This window comes from Cloeon dipterum, chromosome X (assembly GCF_949628265.1).
Source record: "Cloeon dipterum chromosome X, ieCloDipt1.1, whole genome shotgun sequence".
Lineage (NCBI taxonomy): Eukaryota > Metazoa > Arthropoda > Insecta > Ephemeroptera > Baetidae > Cloeon > Cloeon dipterum.
This window is the reverse complement of record NC_088790.1, coordinates 1,773,755-1,791,085: the sequence shown is the minus strand read 5'-3', so window position 1 is coordinate 1,791,085 and position 17,331 is coordinate 1,773,755. Positions and strand designations below refer to the sequence as shown.

Genomic DNA, 17,331 nt, shown 5'->3' with positions numbered 1-17,331 from the left:
TTGTTGGAGGTGGGAAGTGGGAAGAAGTTCACGGCCTCAGATTGGCTTAAAATATATTTGTCGCGCTACTAACGAGCATTTTAGTAACCATTTCTCGGGCTCGTTCACAGAGAGTGGAAGAAAAGAGAACTACAGTCACAGTCATAAACAGAGCAAAAAACTCAGGAGTTCGTCACCGCAGAGTTCAGACATTCTTCGGAGAAAAACGACGTGCCACTTAAATATGAAAACTGTTCTCATCACAGGATGCAATCGAGGATTGGGGTTGGAGTTTGTCAGACAGCTTGTCAACTTTAAGTCTCCGCCCGCCAAAATTATCGCCACTTGCAGAAGCTTGGAAAAAGCACAGGTACATATGTTAAACATATAATTGTTTAGTTATTTAATAATAATTATTATTACGTGTTACGTAATGGACCGCAAAATTGTATCATCTATCTGTGTTCTGGTTTTATAGTGGGGAAATTTCAAGTTTATTGAAGCCGTATAAAGAGGTGCTTACTTTTTCTTCCGAAATTCGAAGTCCAAGAAGGCGTAGCTCCTGTTTCAATCGAGATCAATGACCTTAAATTCAAAATTTTCCCAAATTAATGCTTCTTGTTCATGTAAAAAAATATTTGCGATAGACACCGTTAATTCCAACCTTCAGGGTCCGACCATGACGTGACCCTGAGTGTCAAAATCATCGATTTTATTCCGAATTTGCTGTCTTCAAGTCTTAAATTTTAATTTCTAGGAACTGAAAAGTCTGCAGGCTCAAAACAAAAGCGTACACATTATCGAAATTGGTATGATTTTTTTTCATTTTTGGAGCGCTTAATGCAAGTATTAATTATTTCCAGACGTGACAAATTTTGAAAGCTACAACGTTACCGCGAAAAGGGTGAAGGAATTGGTCGGGGATGATGGTCTCAATTTGCTGATCAACAACGCAGGCATCACCACAAAGTTCACGAGGCTGAATATGGTGAAACTGGAACAAATCATGGACAACTTCACTGTCAACACTGCCGCGCCGATAATGCTCACCAAAGTAAACAATTAATCTGATGCATGTGTAATAAAATAAAATTGGTGCAGTCTCTGTTGCCGTTGTTGAAAGCGGCGGCGGCGAAGAGTCCTTCCTCTCCTTTGGGTGCGAACCGAGCTGTCGTCGTCAACATGAGCTCCATTCTTGGCTCGATAGAACTGAACAAGAAGGAGGGAGGCTTTTACCCTTACAGGGCGAGCAAGGTTTGCGTTTTTCCAACAAATTGAACTCCTCCAAGTAATTTTGATTGGAACGCAGGCCGCCATTAATGCTGCTACCAAGTCAATGAGCATCGATTTGAAGTCTGAGGGAATCATGACCATCTGCATGCACCCTGGCTGGGTGCAAACGGACATGGGAGGAAAGCAGGCTCCTCTCAAGCCTGACAAAAGCATCAAGGGCATGCTGGATGTGTTTTCCAACTTGAAACCTGAGCACAATGGACTTTTCCTTCAGTACGATGGTGCGGTCCTGCCGTGGTGAGCGATTTTCGTGATTCATTTCTGTTAGTTTTGTTGAAATAAAAATAGGATTCAATTCGACGAATTTTCTTCAGTAACCTGGAATTTCATAATTCTTACACGAGAATATGTAATTCTGGGGGAGAAAATCAGTGTCTAAACATTCAGAATTTTATTTCGTACGTATGGTCACGATGGAAAAATCTATTTCCATTAGAATTGTTAGAAAAATGACTGTTTTTTTTAATCTTTGCTCTTCATAAATCGAAAATTTGTTAAAAGTAACCACTGGAAAGCGGGAAATTTAAAATGGGGCGTGGTTTGTAGAAATTCTTTAAAAAAGCGCGGGAAAATCGTTAGTTGGTTTTAGGGGAGCTACCAGAAATTTAAATATGGGAGCATGGTTTCTCTGGAATATGGCAAAAGTGCGGTAATATCGTAATTGTTCCTCAGAAAATTATAAAAGTAGGCGTGGCACATTACAAAAGCACGGGGAAATTATCAAATTAATGGAATTCAAGCTAAAATCCTTGAGTGTTTTCATTGACATCAAATATTACTTTATTGATAAGGCACAACAATTTTCAACATCTTAAAACACTTAATAATTATTTATACAAGAAAAAAACGTTTTTACCGCTCATCCAGAAAGTTTGAGAAACAAAATTATAGCTTGGACACAAAAAGCATTTTTAATGACGCGCTTTTAGTAATTTACATGTGTCTCGCGTTGCCAAAGCCGCCATGGCCAGACTGTGAGGCTCCCTTGTTAAAGCCCATTTGCAGTCCAAGGTGACCCTCGCTGGCGCGCAACTGATCTTCCGTAAACTCGCGTTCATTCTTTTCAGCCATCTTTGGGCCGAGAGTCGGGCCGGTATACTCAGGATGCTTCTGCGTCTGCGGGAGTCCCAAAGGCAATTTTTAGTTTTCGATCATTTTTTAGGAACATTCTCAATTGACTGATCAATGAGGCTAGACAGGCTGAAAAGCGTTATTTTGGCGTTTTTTTATTTGAACAAGAACTCTGGTGACCAATCAGAGAAGGGGGCGGTTCTCTGTGATTGGCCAGATCGAGACAGCAGCGTCAAGGCGGCTGTCACTGTGGCGCTGCTGTCTCGAGAGAGAACCGTTCCCTTCTCTGATTGGTTGCTGGAGTTCTAGTTCAATGAAAAAACCCGCCAAAATAACGGTTTTTATACGTTAAACCCGATTTACGGCTGAATAATAGAGCTTATTCTCAGCCTAATTCAATCCTCAGGAATCGATTGACACTGTCAAAAATGAAATTCCATAAAGCCTTACTATTCTTCCAAGGGCGTAGAGGCTCAGGGTAACCTGTGGAATATTTCTCCTCTCGAAAAGGTCGGCAGTCTGAAAAATCTCTTCATCTGGAACGCCATATTTACGGACTGCTTGCTGAAATCTGCGATTTAATTTTCATTATAAGTTGCCAATGAAGAAATTCAAATTTTCTGTACCTCTGAATGTTTTCCATCAGCTGGAAGTTTGTTCCCTTGGTCTGGATTTTCTTGACGGAGCCAGGTGCCAGCTTGTTGATCAGGTTGCAAAGCACGACGCCGTCCTTGAGGACGTCCTCGTACTGTCCAGACGGCAACGGTTCTCCGATCACGTTGAAAATCCACTGGAGCACCTCAGCCTCCTGATCCTTGTTCCGAGCCTGCGTAAAACACAGATTTTTCCTGTTTACTCTTTTCTTCAAAAATCTTAATTGATTTTAATCTGTTCACTTGGCACAAGTACAGAATGCGGGCGGGGGTGTGTGGTAAAAGCCATAATTTTTGGTACGCGACGCTGCTAAAATTTATGCTTAAAATAATTTCGTTAGCGCGCGAAAAGTACAATGTTTGTTTATAGAAAGCGGGGCGTTTGCTGTTCGAGACTTCTTTTGAAGCGGCTGGCGGCGGTCATTAAAATTCGAAACGCTTAAACTATAATCCAGGGCGAAGGGTTGTTTGGTAAATTAAAAACTTGACGGCTCGAACGCAAGTAGGCTTGAGAACGGAACACTCGCGCGCGCGGCTATTTTCGGATCTCACAACGAGAATACATCATTCTGCTCTTACCACGCCCCGAAAAAAACACATTTCCCTAATGACCTTCTCCCGAGCATTTTTCATTTCGACAAGCAACCGAGAAAAACAAGTCGGAGGAGAGATCACTTTTTTTATTTCTGAACAGAACGGAGTCAAAGCGAAACTGAAAATTACTGCCTTGCTAATAGCCAATAATTCAGTTTGGAGAAAATGTTGGCAAGCGAAACAAGACATAAACGCGAACAAGAGCAGGAGAATCTGCGTCCGTGTCGTTTATACATAATCGCAGTCTAATAGTTTGGCCAACCAAACAGCCCGCCGCAGTTGTTATGTAATTTTGAATGGGTCCGAGCGAGAAGAAATTGGCAAGCGGCCCCTCTGACGTTAGCTTTTCGAATTGGGAATATTTCTGCACTCGCAAAACACCGACCAGACGCTGCTCGGTAATATTTATATGTTATTTACGCCTCTTTCGTCTCGCGGATTGGACAACTTAGCTCCTGGAGCAGAGATAAAAGGGAATAACTGCTGGACCAGACGCTGCTGTCAGTTTTGTATAAATAACACTCTCGGACAGGACCTACGTGACTTTTAATCTGAGTAGGAGGATGCTTTCGCAATTAAAATGCCGGTGCGGTTTTCAAATTCATCGCGGTTTAAAAATAAAAGGCGTGCTTAATGGGTTAATTGCGTGAAAGGATGCAAATTTAAAATGAAAAAATTACAATTAATGTGGATCGATACACCGGGTGACAATTGTCAAGTAAGGAGACAGATTGCTAAATTTGAAGCCGCTTTTCTAAAAAATTTACGCTACTACTTAGTTCAATTTTGGCTTCAACTGAATCCTAAGGGATGAGTTCATGCACTGGCATTAATTTTAATTAAATCAATAAGTTTCACAAGTTGCAGCAAGATTTCGGATTGAGCAACAAGCCGCGGTGTTGTTTAATTTACACTCGCGATGAGTTGTTCGCGCGCGCCAACAGGAATTCTTGCCGCTAATTAATTAAGCTGCGACAATCAGTTTTGAATTAGTCAAATTAGACTAATTAGAGCGTCAACTCGAATCAAAGGGCGATGCAAATAGAATGCGATTGCTCAACTTTGCAACACGGATCCTGGACAAGTGCTCATAAATTCCGATTCCTATTTTTAGCTCTTGCATAAGCCATAAATAATTCAAATTTCGCGTGCGTTGCTGTTTATTTTCGACATTAGAGGTGTGTGTAATTTGAATTTAGTGCCGAGACACTTTTGCTGCGTCGAGTGAGTGATGCAGACAGGTGCATTTGGCTGTAAAGAGGGCCGGAGAGATTCTCCGCGCGCGGTTGAACGACTACTTTTACTCTCCCGTGAATGTGAAACACCCTCGATAAACGTGCATCTTCCTTTTCAAAATGTTTATTTTTGACGGCTTTGATCAACAACGACAAATACGATCGTAAAAATAGAAGATTCAATTTGTCACTTAAAGATTATCTTATTCGACACCATTTTTACCCAGATATCCGAGGATATCCGCCCTATGACAAAGGCTGTTCAAAAGTATATACTGAAAGATATCCAATTTCTTGCTGGGTTGGCCCCTAAATTGCACGGTTGATGCCATTTTTATTTATTGAAATGTTGCAGGTAAAATAAATTTATTCATTTTCTGTCAATTCATGCTAAGCAATTCGAATACAAATTTTGTTAATCTCATGGCATACACGTGCTAACGTTAAAAACAATTAAAATTGACGCCAATATTTCAATTCAGAGAATCTTTTTACATTTATGTTTATTTTCTGTCAAATCAAAGCTAAAATTCAATCAATAAATCAAATGAATTCAATTTTGTTGCCAATTTTAAATTTGGACAAGAGCGAAAAGAAACACTCACGGGCATATTGAAGTGTTGGAGCAGCGAGTAGCGAAAGACGGTGAGAAATTTCGAGGTGGTGTTTGCACCCGAGTGGCAGTGAAAATGACGCTAGACGGCGGCGACGAGCGCCAACACCAACATTGAGAGCCAAGACGAGTATTTTTCACCCCCTTCCTCTGCTCTGCGCGCGTTTTCGGCTTTTATCCATGGCCTGCTCCAGCCTAAACTCGTGCATCTTACATCAGCGTGCGCGCCGCGCCCGCTTGCCAGGGATTTCCACTCCAGAGAGGTTTATTTTTGAGATTTGGCCCAACGTTCACGCAAACCCTGCATGTATATCTAGATCCTCTTCCGCTTTCCGCCAACACTGTGCTTGATTAGAAAAATAAATATCCAAGCTCCCGCAAAACATTTTCGTACGTGACTATCGCTCCGAAAATAGAGTCAAGTGCGAAAATAGTTAAAAAAAATAACAGAATAAATAATGTTGCCAGGGAAAGAGTCTGTAGAATTCTGCTTCATATATATTAATTTAAGAATGTAATTTTCTTTTTGGTTGTAAGTTCACTGGAAGAAGGCGTAACCCACAGAAATTTTGGAGTGGGAGCGCGGTTCCAGGTAAATTATAATAAATAAGGAGTTACTCAATGTCGTAAATCGCGGGAAAATCAATAAATTGGACGATTTCACTACGAATTCGCGAGAATTTTTGAAAGGGGGAGTGGTTCTCAGGAAAATTGATGATAAGGACGCGTGGCACTTGTCAAAAAGTGCGGGAAAACAGTAACATTTTGGCAGTTTTACTGAGATTTCCCAGGATTTTTAAATGGGGCGTGGTTCGCAGGAAAATTAAAATAGAAGGCGTAGCACAATGTTGTAAATCGCGGGAGAATCGTTAAATTTGACCTCGTTTAACTAAAAAGCGTGATAATTTTGTAATGGGGGCGTGGCCACCACGATAAAGCGCTAAAAAAGGAGGCGTGGCACGTGTCACGTAGTGTGGTAAAATCGTAGTATGGGACGTTTTTAATAAGAAATCGCTGGAAATTTGAAATGGGGGCGTGGTTCTCGGGGAAATTGATGTTATGGAGGCACGGCATAATATGTATCACAAAGTGCGGGATAATAGAAAATTTTTATGGTTTCACACCGATAACTCCTAAGAATTTTGAAACAAGGGCGTTCTTCCCTAGTAAATTTAAAAAGAAGGCGTGGTTCATGTTGTAAAGCGCTGGAAATCCGTAACATTAAATAATATAATCTGACTTTTTTTACAGATGACTCGCGGGAATTTATAGAAATTGGGGCGTGTTTCCCCGGTAGATAAAAAAGGCTTGCCTTTTTTTGAAAAGCGCGGGAAAATCATGCAATCTGACATTTTTCAGGATTTTCAGGTAAAAGTTAAAATCCACCTTAAAAAAACCAATACATACATATTGTTTTTACAGAAATATTTTTTGATAATATCGATTTACAATAAATATTTATAAAAACAATCGAACAGAGCCCTTCATTTCACCCAAACTGCCTTTTAAAGCCCTTGCGCTAATGCCGTCAAATCCAGCTTGTCAATTTTCCCCAATTGCGAATGCCGCCAGCGTGTGTTCGAGATCATAGGAGTACCACGTGACTCGCATTGCCAACCGAAGCACCAACAGCAACTTACCTTGTCAACAGGTGCAGGTGGCACTACTGGGAAGGCGACCATGGAGTTAGACGACAACAAAATAATGCGACGAAGGTGAGGATTTCGGCTCAAAATCGCCTTTTCCGAAATGTCCTTTCAAGTTCTCTATGAAGTCGGCGAAGTTTTAAGGGATTTCTGTCCAATTCAGTCGTTGCCCTCCACTTTTACTCCCGAGACGTAAAAATTCATTGCCGAATTCGAGTCTGTTGCTGGGGAGGGCGTTCACTCTTTACCTATCTTTCGCACGAATTTCGTCTGATTGTCATTCAGACGCGTATAGCCAGACTCACAAACAACACCAGAAATTTAATCATATGATTCCGAGTCGGGTTGGCCCTTCGGCTCGGTGCAATCGACCCCGAATAAAATCTTTCTAGAGTTGCGCACCCAAGCCGCCATATTTAACAAGCGCGGCGCACTTGGATTTATTGCCAAGGACAAGTGTCTAATCAGCTTTATTCGCTGACTCGCAGGCAAGATTGAACGAGGATGCCGGTCACAAACATAGAGTCGATTATCGAGTCGCACGTGGAGGCGCGCAGCGAGACCGAGAGTCTGGGCGGACACAGCAGCGACGCCTCCATCGGCCGCTCCAGGATGGACGTCGTCTGCATGTTGGACCTGCAGAACCCCGAGCACCTGTTGCACCGCAAGACTGCCATCGAGTGTGTCAAACACGCTTGCTCCCTCGTCAATGCTGCTTTTCAGCACATTCAGGTTCGACTGCATCCATTTTTTTTGTTATTTTAACAGCCAATTATGATATATTTGATTTTGCGAGTTGTCAGTAAAATTCGTTTTGTTTTATCTACTTGTATAATAAGAGGAAATCTGGAAATAGGCGCGTTATTTTTTTTTTTTGGAAACTAGCATAAAAAGGAGGCGTGGCACGTTCTGTACTGCGTAGAAAAATCTCTGAATTTAACTTTTTTCCTGATAAATTCCGTGACTTTTTAAATGGGGTCTTTGTTCTTCAGAAAATATTAGAAAGAAGGCGTTGCAAAAAATGATTTTAAAATGTGGTAAAACCGTAAAATTTGACGATTTCTTTGAAATAGGGGCGTAATTTACCAGTAAAAATTATTTAATAGGCTTTGACATATTTCGCGAAGCGCTGGAAAGTCGTTAAAGTTGAATAATATCCTGAGAACTCGCGGGAATTTTAAATAGGGGGCGTAGCACATTGGAAAATTATATAAAGAAGGCGTGGCATGTGTAGTAATGCGCGGGAAAATCATGAAATATATCATTTTTACTGGAAAATAGCAAGAATTTTGACATGGGGGCGTGGCTAAATTTTAAATTCAAACGACGGCTCACCGAATAGCGATCTCTGGGAGACGGCGGGAATTTGGAAATGGGGGCGTGGCTCCTGTAAATTCATAAAAGGCCACTATAGCGTTGGAAAATCGTAAATTTGACGTTGTTACCAATAATAAATAATTTAATGAAATGTAAGCTTTTAAAAATTCATCAGAATGCTATGAAACTCACGATTCAGCGGTCTTTGCATAATATAAAAATTAATACATCTCCATTTCTGGACATAATATTTAAATTTTCATGGAATTTTTCAGTTCAAGAGGCTTGATTTTGGAGAGGCGAACGTATTGGACGCATTTTACAATGCCGACGTGGCTGTGGTCGACCTCTCAATTCAGGAGCAGCAGAGTGCCTTGTTCTACCACCTTGGCGTGAGGGAGAGTTTCGGCATGAAGGAGAACATTCTTCTTTTCAACGACACAAATCTCGACACGACCCTTCGATTAAAGGTAAAAGCATTTAATATTACTTCGGATATAATCATTCTGCTCCGTTTAGACTTCTTGTGGTAGCTACACCTTTATTTCCTACCGAGTGGTTGAGTGTGGCACCTGTTTTACCACAAATCCGGCCACGGCCAACGTGATCGGCGAGGAAAACTCGCCCGACACTCGCCAACCGCTCTCGTCGAAGCTGCGAAAACTGCTGCAAGACGTGGAAATCCAGTCCAAGTAACTCATTTGACAGCCCCGTGGAATTATTTAATAAAAAATTGTTACCGGCAGAGCGCACATGAAGGAAAAGTTCCTGGCTGACCTCCGCAAAGCGAGGGATTCGTTTTCAGGCGAAGACCTGGCCAAATATTTGTACAACATGCGCAAACGACTGGACGACCCGAATGTCATCTCTGGAGAGGTCGTCCTCAATGTTTTAATATCCTTCAGGGAGATCCAAGACTACGATTCGATGGTGCAGTTGGTAGATGATCTCAAAACCATACCCAACAAGAAGAGCAACATAAACACGCCTGCAATCAGGTCGGTCCGGGTTTGAGTTTACGAATTTTTTGTAACAACATAATTTAAAAAAGGAGGCGTGTCTCAAACCACCGGAAAATCAGAAAATTTGACTTGCTGCGGAGAACTGCAAGAATTTTGGAATGGGGGCGTGGTTTTACGGAAATGGGAATTTGATTTTTCATCTGAAGTCTCGTGGGAGTTTTTAAATCGTGGTGTGGTTATTAAAAGTATCAAAAAATAGCAAGACGGTATACACTATATCGCACAGTTCGGGAAAATCATTGAAATTTTTTAATTGGGGGCGTGGTTCTTTAAAAATCTAAAAAATTAAAGCGTGGCTTGTTTCGCTAAACACTTAAAATCACTCACAATTTTGACTAAAAAATCGTTTGCAATTTGAAAATAATATATGTCATTTGAATTTTTCAGGTATTTGTACGCATTCGCTCTGAACCGGCGAAACAACGAAGGTGACCGCGAACTGGCGCTCACGGTGATCACGAAAGCTCTGCAGAAGAAGGAGAACCACTACCCTGACATGCTCTGCCTCTGCGGCCGCATCTACAAAGACATTTTCGTCGAGTCGAGACACACGGACCAGGAGAGTTTGACCAACGCCATCCACTGGTACAGAAAAGGATTTGAAGTGCAGCCCAACGAGTACGCGGGCATCAACCTCGCTACGCTGCTCGTCATTGCTGGAAATGAGTTTTCCAAATCGGAAGAACTGCAGCACATAGGTGCGTCAGATTCGTCATCAAAACATTAATTTAGGGGTTATTGGCTCCAAATATTAATAGAAAAATGGTAATTTCATCATGCAATTTCAGGTATGGTCCTGAACAATCTGATCGGCAAAAAGGGAAGTCTGTCTTCCCTCCAAGAGTACTGGGACATTGCGACCTTCTTTGAAATCAGCGTTCTAGCCGAGAACTACTCGAAAGCAATCCAAGCCGCTGAGTGCATGTTCAAGCTGAAGCCTCCCAATTGGTAATTAATTCTTATCCCAATATTTTTGTTTTGACTAAATGCACATGCCATTTCAGGTATCTTAAATCAACAATTGGCAACATAACCTTGATAAACAGGTTTCGCAAGAAAAACGAGGAAGCCGAGGTGTCGCCTGAAGAACAAATTTTCAATTTCTGGATGGAATATTTCATTGAGTGCACCAACGAGGAAGTGGGGGAAGCCATCCGATTTCCCGTAAATTCCTTTATTTATCTATTGTCATAATTATTTACTGTCTACTTTTCTCAGGTTTTAATCTTGGAGCCGCAGAAAATTTTCATGCCGAGTTTCGTAAACTTCAACCTTGGCGCGGAGGAAAAGTCGATCCAAGTTTTGAATCTGTGCATTGGCTGCATGAAAGGAATGTGCAAACAAAAGCATGACTGGCTCTTCACGGCCAATATGATTCGCAGTGTTAGGTAAGAAATCTTAAAGCGATAAATATTCAAGTTGCACAAGAAAATTAATGAAATTATTGCTGAATTTTTACATATTTCATATTATGTATTTCTATTATTAAAAAACATTTATTGGATTAACTATGAAGAGAGTTCATTTGAGGAGGGCGTAACGCGCGGGAATCTCCAAATGGGGGCGTGGTTCTGCGGGTAATTTAAAAAGTGGTTCAGCGCGGGAATTTGTCTTTTTTACTATGATCTGCGATAAATTGGTTTTGTATGAAAACAAAAAAATTTGATTATCAATTAATCTAAATTTCCTGGTCGCAGTCTGTACAAAAGGGATGAAAGGTGTCTGTTCCTGTACGTGCACGAGAACTCTGACGACTTCCAAATGTACCTTCCGTCAGCCCAGTCGAGGGACAGGTTCTACGACCTGATCCTTGAGCTGACTGTCGATCAGGAAGGCGTCATAGACTTAGACGCTGACGTTCCTGCCGAGCAAATGAAGTACGAGTATGAGTTGGACGAGTCTGGGCGCAAAATCATCCTCGGAAAGGGAACCTACGGCAGCGTCTTTGCAGCCAGAGACCTCAACACGCAAGTGAGTCACTATTAAAGACAAGAATTTACGTTTTATTTTATTATTGAGAATTTTTATATCTCAGAAACAAAAACCAGAAAAATAAAAAGTCTGAAACCATAGTTGGCGATTAGGTGAATTAAAACAAAAAATAAAATAAAAAATAATCCAAACACAAAAACAGCGCAGTATTTCGGGGCGGCGGCGGGGGTTGGTGGTGGCGGCAATTCATCCTAAAGGACGCAGAATATCACGTCGAGTCTGAAAAATTTTGGTTTTTAACTGTAGGACCCATAGAAGCCGAGTCATTAATTTTCTCAAGTCCAAAAATGCGAAGTGTGACATTTCAAACTTTTGTTTACGGGGCCCAGGCGAGGCCCTATGGGCTCAACGGTGCTGATTCAAGTACCAATCGATGCCCCTTGGCAAGGAGCGTCCGTGTGCGGTTTTTCCAAATGGGACTATTTATCAAATTTTACGAATTTTTGCTTATCACATTTTCAAAAAGTACAAAATTTCAAAAAATGGTTATATTTTCATTTTTAAATTCAGCTGTTAGTCCGATCTTTGTTCACGACCCCTCATCGAAGAGGTGTTTGATTTGACTTTTACAAGGGATACCCTAACGACCTTTTTCATGATACTCTGACCTGAGATTCACTTAGAGGCCGGTTTTTAATGCTGTTTACACTAATTTCGAGCATATATTGCGATATGTACTTGACGAAGATTTTTCACCCTCGCCTGTCACCGACCTTCCTTATTTTTTGAGGTCATTTGTTGTTGTTTTGCCGGTGTCACCGCCTTGACGGACAGTTGCCACTTTCTCAATATTTTTGGGCAAGTAGTAAAAATAAAAAACTGAAATAACTTCTAGGTGAGAATTGCTGTGAAGGAAATACCTGAGAAAAACCTAGGAGACGTGCAGCCGCTGCATGAAGAAATCCGGCTGCACTCGCAATTGCGGCACAGAAACATCGTGCAATACCTCGGCTCCATTTCTGAAGGCGGCTACTTCAAAATTTTCATGGAGCAGGTGCCCGGAGGCAGTTTGTCCGCGCTGCTAAGGTCCAAGTGGGGCCCTCTGAAGGGCAACGAGTCCACCATCGGCTACTACACCAAACAGATCCTGGAAGGACTCAAATACCTTCACGACCAGAAAATCGTCCACCGAGACATCAAAGGTGAGCTGCTGTGTTTTTGAATTATCTGATCAATTTAATGGAAATTCTTTTAAGGTGACAACGTGTTGGTTAATACGTACAGCGGCGTGGTCAAGATCTCTGATTTCGGCACTTCGAAGCGACTGGCCGGCTTGTGTCCGAGCACAGAAACGTTCACCGGTACCCTTCAGTACATGGCACCAGAGGTGATCGACAAAGGCCAACGAGGTTACGGTGCTCCGGTAAAAATGATTGCAACCCATTTAAAAGGAAAAGTTTATTAAAATTCGTGTTTAATAGGCCGACATCTGGTCTCTGGGATGCACGATCGTGGAAATGGCAACTGGAAATCCTCCTTTCATTGAACTGGGCTCGCCGCAAGCAGCTGTTTTCAAGGTGGGCTACTACAAAATCCACCCTGAAATCCCCTCTGAACTGAGTGAAAAGGCCAAAAATTTCATCCTGAGATGTTTCGAGCCGCTCCCTGACAAGAGAGCGACCGCCACCGAACTGCTCGAGGATCTGTTCCTTACAGAGTAAGGCTTTTAAGTCGATTTAAAATAAAAAATTAAATTTGTATCGATAGGAAAAAGAAGGGAGTGACGAGGATATCAACCTCCCAGGAGCTGAGCCGCAGCATCTCGGTGCCCGCAGACAAACTGAAGCTGGCGCAGAGCCTGGTGGCCAGCTCGCCGGACGAAAGGTACAAGCGGCTCTCGATTTTTTAAATTGGTTTAAATTTGTTCCCCATTTATCATTTTAAACTTTTGATCATTAAACACCTTTCACGTTGGATTGCTAACCTCTGGCATGTTGTCCTCGATCCGATCTCTTTGAGCAGCACTAACGGCTTCAGCATCACACAATCCAACCCCTCTGCGAGAAATAAAGGTCTCTTGACCCCTATCAGCATGCCAGCAGCTCTCTCGTACACCAGGTAATTCGCCCAGTGTTTGTCTTCCTTGTCATCGCCGATTAACTCCATAATTTAATGCTATAATCATCAGATTATTAAATCGAATGTCTGCATCATTTAAATTGTAACCCACTGAAACTTTACATATTTTTGTATGTTCCGATCGACTCCTCAGGATAAAAATTGTTTTGTGACGTGCGAGGAGAGGCGCAAAGCAAAACGCACGTTACTTTGAACCTTTCAGTCGCCACTGCGCAAATTTGCCCTTCTGCTCGCTCGGTTCCAAACAATTTTCGATTGAAAAAATTATTTCTGACCCTCAGGAATCGATTGGAATAATAAAAAAATGTGATCCCAGCAGTGGGTTTTTAACAGAGTGTTTTAATGTCTTGGTTTCTTTCGTGCTAACGTGATTTTTGTGCCTCAGAAAAATAATTTTTATTTAATAGTTAATTTTTATAATTTATGAAATATTTTTTTTAACACAGTCCAGTTTGTAACTTGCAAACTTGCTTCAGGCAAAAACAGCACATTAGAGCGAAATGATATGAAGATTTCCTTTGACAATTTTGATAAATCTGTGAAAATCAGTTGCAATTTCAGTATTTCGACGTGCGAGCTGGAGCAGGACAATCCGTTCAATGTGCGTCGCTTCTCGAACAACACCCTTCTCTCCCCGGATATCGAGTCTCCGAAGGAGTCTGACGAGCAGGGCGGCTTCTACTTGCTGAAAAAGGACTCGCAGCGCAGGACAACCCTGACCAGGGTGCTCGCGCAGGACGAGAAAAAGATTTGCGACGTTTGGATGAAGAGCATCGAGACGGACGTCGAGGACACCGTTTTGTCCATGGTTCGCCACTACTTATCTCCACTCATTTTTGTCTTATCAACTCGGTTATCTTATAATCAGAATCATCTCCTCGTGCTGATGAAAGGCTTCAGAGACTATTTCCCTGATCAGAATCGAGAAATCATCGAAAATGCGATTCACATTTTGAAGGAAGAACTGGATTTCGACTCGGCCGCCATCAATCAACTGCACACTGCTATTTATCTCTTCCACAATGCTGTGAGTTCGATCTGAAAATTTATAGCGGTTTTTAATGAGCGATTTTCGCAGGTCAACGTGGTGCTACGGTCGCACAGCATCAAGCCGCACTGGATGTTTGCTCTAGATAATTTAGTTCGCAATGCCGTGCAAGCCGCTATCACCGTTCTCTCACCAGGTCTTTATCTTTTCTCCATATTTTCATGATTCATCAGAATGATTTAATTTTAATTTGAGTGAAGGACATTAGCAAAAAAATTAAGAGTTGATTTTTTTCAACATATTCCCCCTTTTTCCTAAATTCAATTTTTACCCACCTCTGTTATAGTAATAATTCTTGTTTTTGTGGAAGTTTTAGTAGATTTAGAGCACTTCTTTTTAGTAATTTGTACTGTTTCTTCCTAGAATATTAATAAGTCATCACTTACATAAACCTTTGTAACTGAATTTCTATTATTTTAACAAAACAATCATGAATTATCAATTTAAAATGACAGCTTATCATATAAGTCCGTAAGATAAAGTAGTATAATGTGAATTATACTGAACTTGCCCCAAGAAATGCTTTGTGGCTGTTTCAAGGGGTTGTGTTTGGGGTTGAAGTTTTAATTAATAAATAAAATGAATCATTCAACTATTTTCGAGGGTGAATTGTGAAGGGATGAACATAACAGGGTCGTTTGTACTTTTTTTTTGTCTCAAAAAATATATAGTTTGCTGTGATTTTGTCAGAGCTTGGTGCGAACTTAGCTGGTCAGGAGCGACTGGTGCAGCAGGGCTCGAGCGACATTCAGCAGGAAGGCTCGACGTCGGGCATGTCGACGATCAACTCTGTCAAGTCGCACAAAACGCTGGACAGCTTCCCGACGCCCAAATTCCGCAGCGAGTGTCTGGAGCAGATCAGTACTCTTCGCGCGGAAAACCAGCGGCTGCTGAAGAAGCTGGTGGAGAGCGAAAAGTGCTACCAGGAGCTGATCAAACACATCATCGACGAGCGCACCAATCAAACGCAGATGCTTTCCCAGCTCCTGCGATTCCCCTCCGACAACGCGTCAAACCACACCACCCCAAGGTACTTTCTCAAAGAAAAAAAAAACAATAATCGATAAATTATTGCAACTTATTAGGAAACTTTTGATAATGTTTTATTTTCTTTTAATTTGCGTTAAATCGTTGGAAATTCATTAGTTCGATGAACTTAATGATTCTGCTGCTCGGTCAGAACTTTAAAAATGCTTTTTTAAATTATAATAATTCCTAATTAACAATTTGTTTACAAACAATTTTCTTCAAAAATATAATTTTTAATTTATTTTATTGTTATTCATAATTTTCATTAATATTTTGTCGATTTTAGAATATTTTTAAACAATTTAAAACGCGATTGAATGAAAAACTATCCCAACATCACAAAAAATATTTTTGCAAATTGCAGTGCTGATTCCGGACTGCCTCAAATCAACGTCCACCAGAGCGCAGCGTGGTCCTTGGACCCAAAACTGGCAGAGTGGGCGCGCTCTCTCGAGCTGGATAACTATACACTGGAAAAGGTATGTCTTCCGAATGATAAAAAAATTCTGGAAAAAATTAATCTTTAATATTTTAAGTAACCCTTTTTCTTTCAATCCTAATTAATTCCCTTCTAATCACCCCAGAAACTTGCATTTTTATTATTTTTTTTATTAGAAAATGAAAAATAAAATTTTGGAAATTTAATTTGGACAGATTGCGTGGGAAGAGTACACGCTGGACGACCTTCTGCACTATGTCAGCCGGGACGACCTTCGAAGGATGAATCTGAGGTAAATTCCACTTACCTTTTTCTCCGAGTCTCGGTCGCTGATACATTTTTTTGCTGCATGTGTTCAGGGGTGGAGTGGAACTAAGGATCTGGAGGGCGATCAACGATTGGCGCCTTAAGAACAAGAGCCCAGGAAAGCAGCTGAGCATTTTCAACCATTCTGCAGATGGCGCCGACAAACAATCAGACTCGACCAAATTGTGATTCAAGCTTTACAATGAATTCTGTGCCATCAAAAATTGATCATACCAAATCAAAAGGAATTGTCCATCTTCTTATACTGTATTTAATTCCTAATTTTGTTCGGTTGCTTGTGCCTTAACCATTGTGATTAAGAAAGTGTTGAAACTAATTTCTTAAATGTTGTGTTATATTTTGATAAAAAGTATTGCTGATCAAATCATGTGCGAAATATATATACAATTATTTACACTCGAACAGGTTTAATTTGCGAAAGGAAAAACAGACGTTTTTAATCCAGTACAGTAACCATGCTGCTTTTTATTTGCAATTTCACGGGTTACAAAGTGAGAATGGCTGGGTTCATTTTGTTATTACAGAATATGCGTGAGTGTGTGTGTGTGTGTAGGGTATTTTATTTACGTGAGTAATATGTGTAGGTCGCAATACAATAGACACGTAGAGTATAGGAAAACGCCTAAAAATATGGGTTACAAAATTTTATATTAATTTGTTGCACGTGAAAAAGTATCAAAAGAGCTCCTTAACTGTTAGCATCACTTAGCTTTCACATTCCCTTACGCAAAAAGTAGTTCATGTCGAGTGTGTGTGTGTAGTTTGGTTTTTGACAAATTTTCAGCCTTCGTTCGCGCGTGTGAATTGTTTGGATCAACGAGTAGGCCTAAACCGCGTTCGTTTCGTCGCATTTTCTAGCAAAGTACTAACTAGCAATTTATTAGACTAAGTGCTGAGCGTTACTTGGTAAGCTCGAAATCATGTTCACACGTTCCTTCGTCACAGCTTGGGTGAAAAACAATAAACTTTGAACGCGCACGCCACGAGAGTTAAC

At 41.0% G+C, this 17,331-nt stretch overlaps 3 protein-coding genes across 5 annotated transcripts; 2 read left to right on the top strand and 1 right to left on the bottom strand.

The window, feature by feature from the left end:
* The first annotated feature begins 149 nt into the window (after positions 1 to 149).
* sni (SDR family oxidoreductase sniffer) lies at positions 150 to 1,567 on the top strand. The gene is made up of 5 exons (XM_065495733.1): positions 150 to 349; positions 737 to 788; positions 843 to 1,033; positions 1,081 to 1,233; positions 1,289 to 1,567. Exons 1-5 carry the CDS (start codon positions 224 to 226, stop codon positions 1,511 to 1,513), a joined length of 747 nt encoding a protein of 248 aa, XP_065351805.1. The 5' UTR covers positions 150 to 223; the 3' UTR covers positions 1,514 to 1,567.
* A 459-nt stretch (positions 1,568 to 2,026) lies between these two features.
* LOC135947133 (muscle-specific protein 20) lies at positions 2,027 to 5,606 on the bottom strand. Its single transcript, XM_065495734.1, has 4 exons — positions 5,431 to 5,606; positions 2,970 to 3,169; positions 2,794 to 2,914; positions 2,027 to 2,388 (listed from the first exon to the last, which is right to left on the bottom strand). Exons 1-4 carry the CDS (start codon positions 5,434 to 5,436, stop codon positions 2,206 to 2,208), a joined length of 510 nt encoding a protein of 169 aa, XP_065351806.1. The 5' UTR covers positions 5,437 to 5,606; the 3' UTR covers positions 2,027 to 2,205.
* Positions 5,607 to 6,997: 1,391 nt separating this feature from the next.
* Ask1 (apoptotic signal-regulating kinase 1) lies at positions 6,998 to 16,733 on the top strand. 3 transcript variants are annotated; one of them, XM_065495729.1, is made up of 22 exons: positions 6,998 to 7,153; positions 7,573 to 7,816; positions 8,677 to 8,871; positions 8,921 to 9,093; positions 9,148 to 9,399; positions 9,811 to 10,121; positions 10,212 to 10,371; positions 10,428 to 10,587; positions 10,642 to 10,811; positions 11,121 to 11,394; positions 12,251 to 12,557; positions 12,612 to 12,778; positions 12,837 to 13,072; positions 13,123 to 13,239; positions 13,378 to 13,473; positions 14,056 to 14,302; positions 14,363 to 14,521; positions 14,573 to 14,678; positions 15,233 to 15,572; positions 15,936 to 16,050; positions 16,226 to 16,302; positions 16,370 to 16,733. In XM_065495729.1, exons 2-22 carry the CDS (start codon positions 7,589 to 7,591, stop codon positions 16,503 to 16,505), a joined length of 4,026 nt encoding a protein of 1,341 aa, XP_065351801.1. In that variant the 5' UTR covers positions 6,998 to 7,153; positions 7,573 to 7,588; the 3' UTR covers positions 16,506 to 16,733. The 3 variants fall into 3 exon arrangements, with proteins under 3 accessions (XP_065351801.1, XP_065351800.1, XP_065351802.1); XM_065495728.1 differs by having other exon boundaries at positions 14,044 to 14,302; XM_065495730.1 differs by lacking the exon at positions 13,378 to 13,473.
* The last annotated feature ends 598 nt before the right edge of the window (positions 16,734 to 17,331 follow it).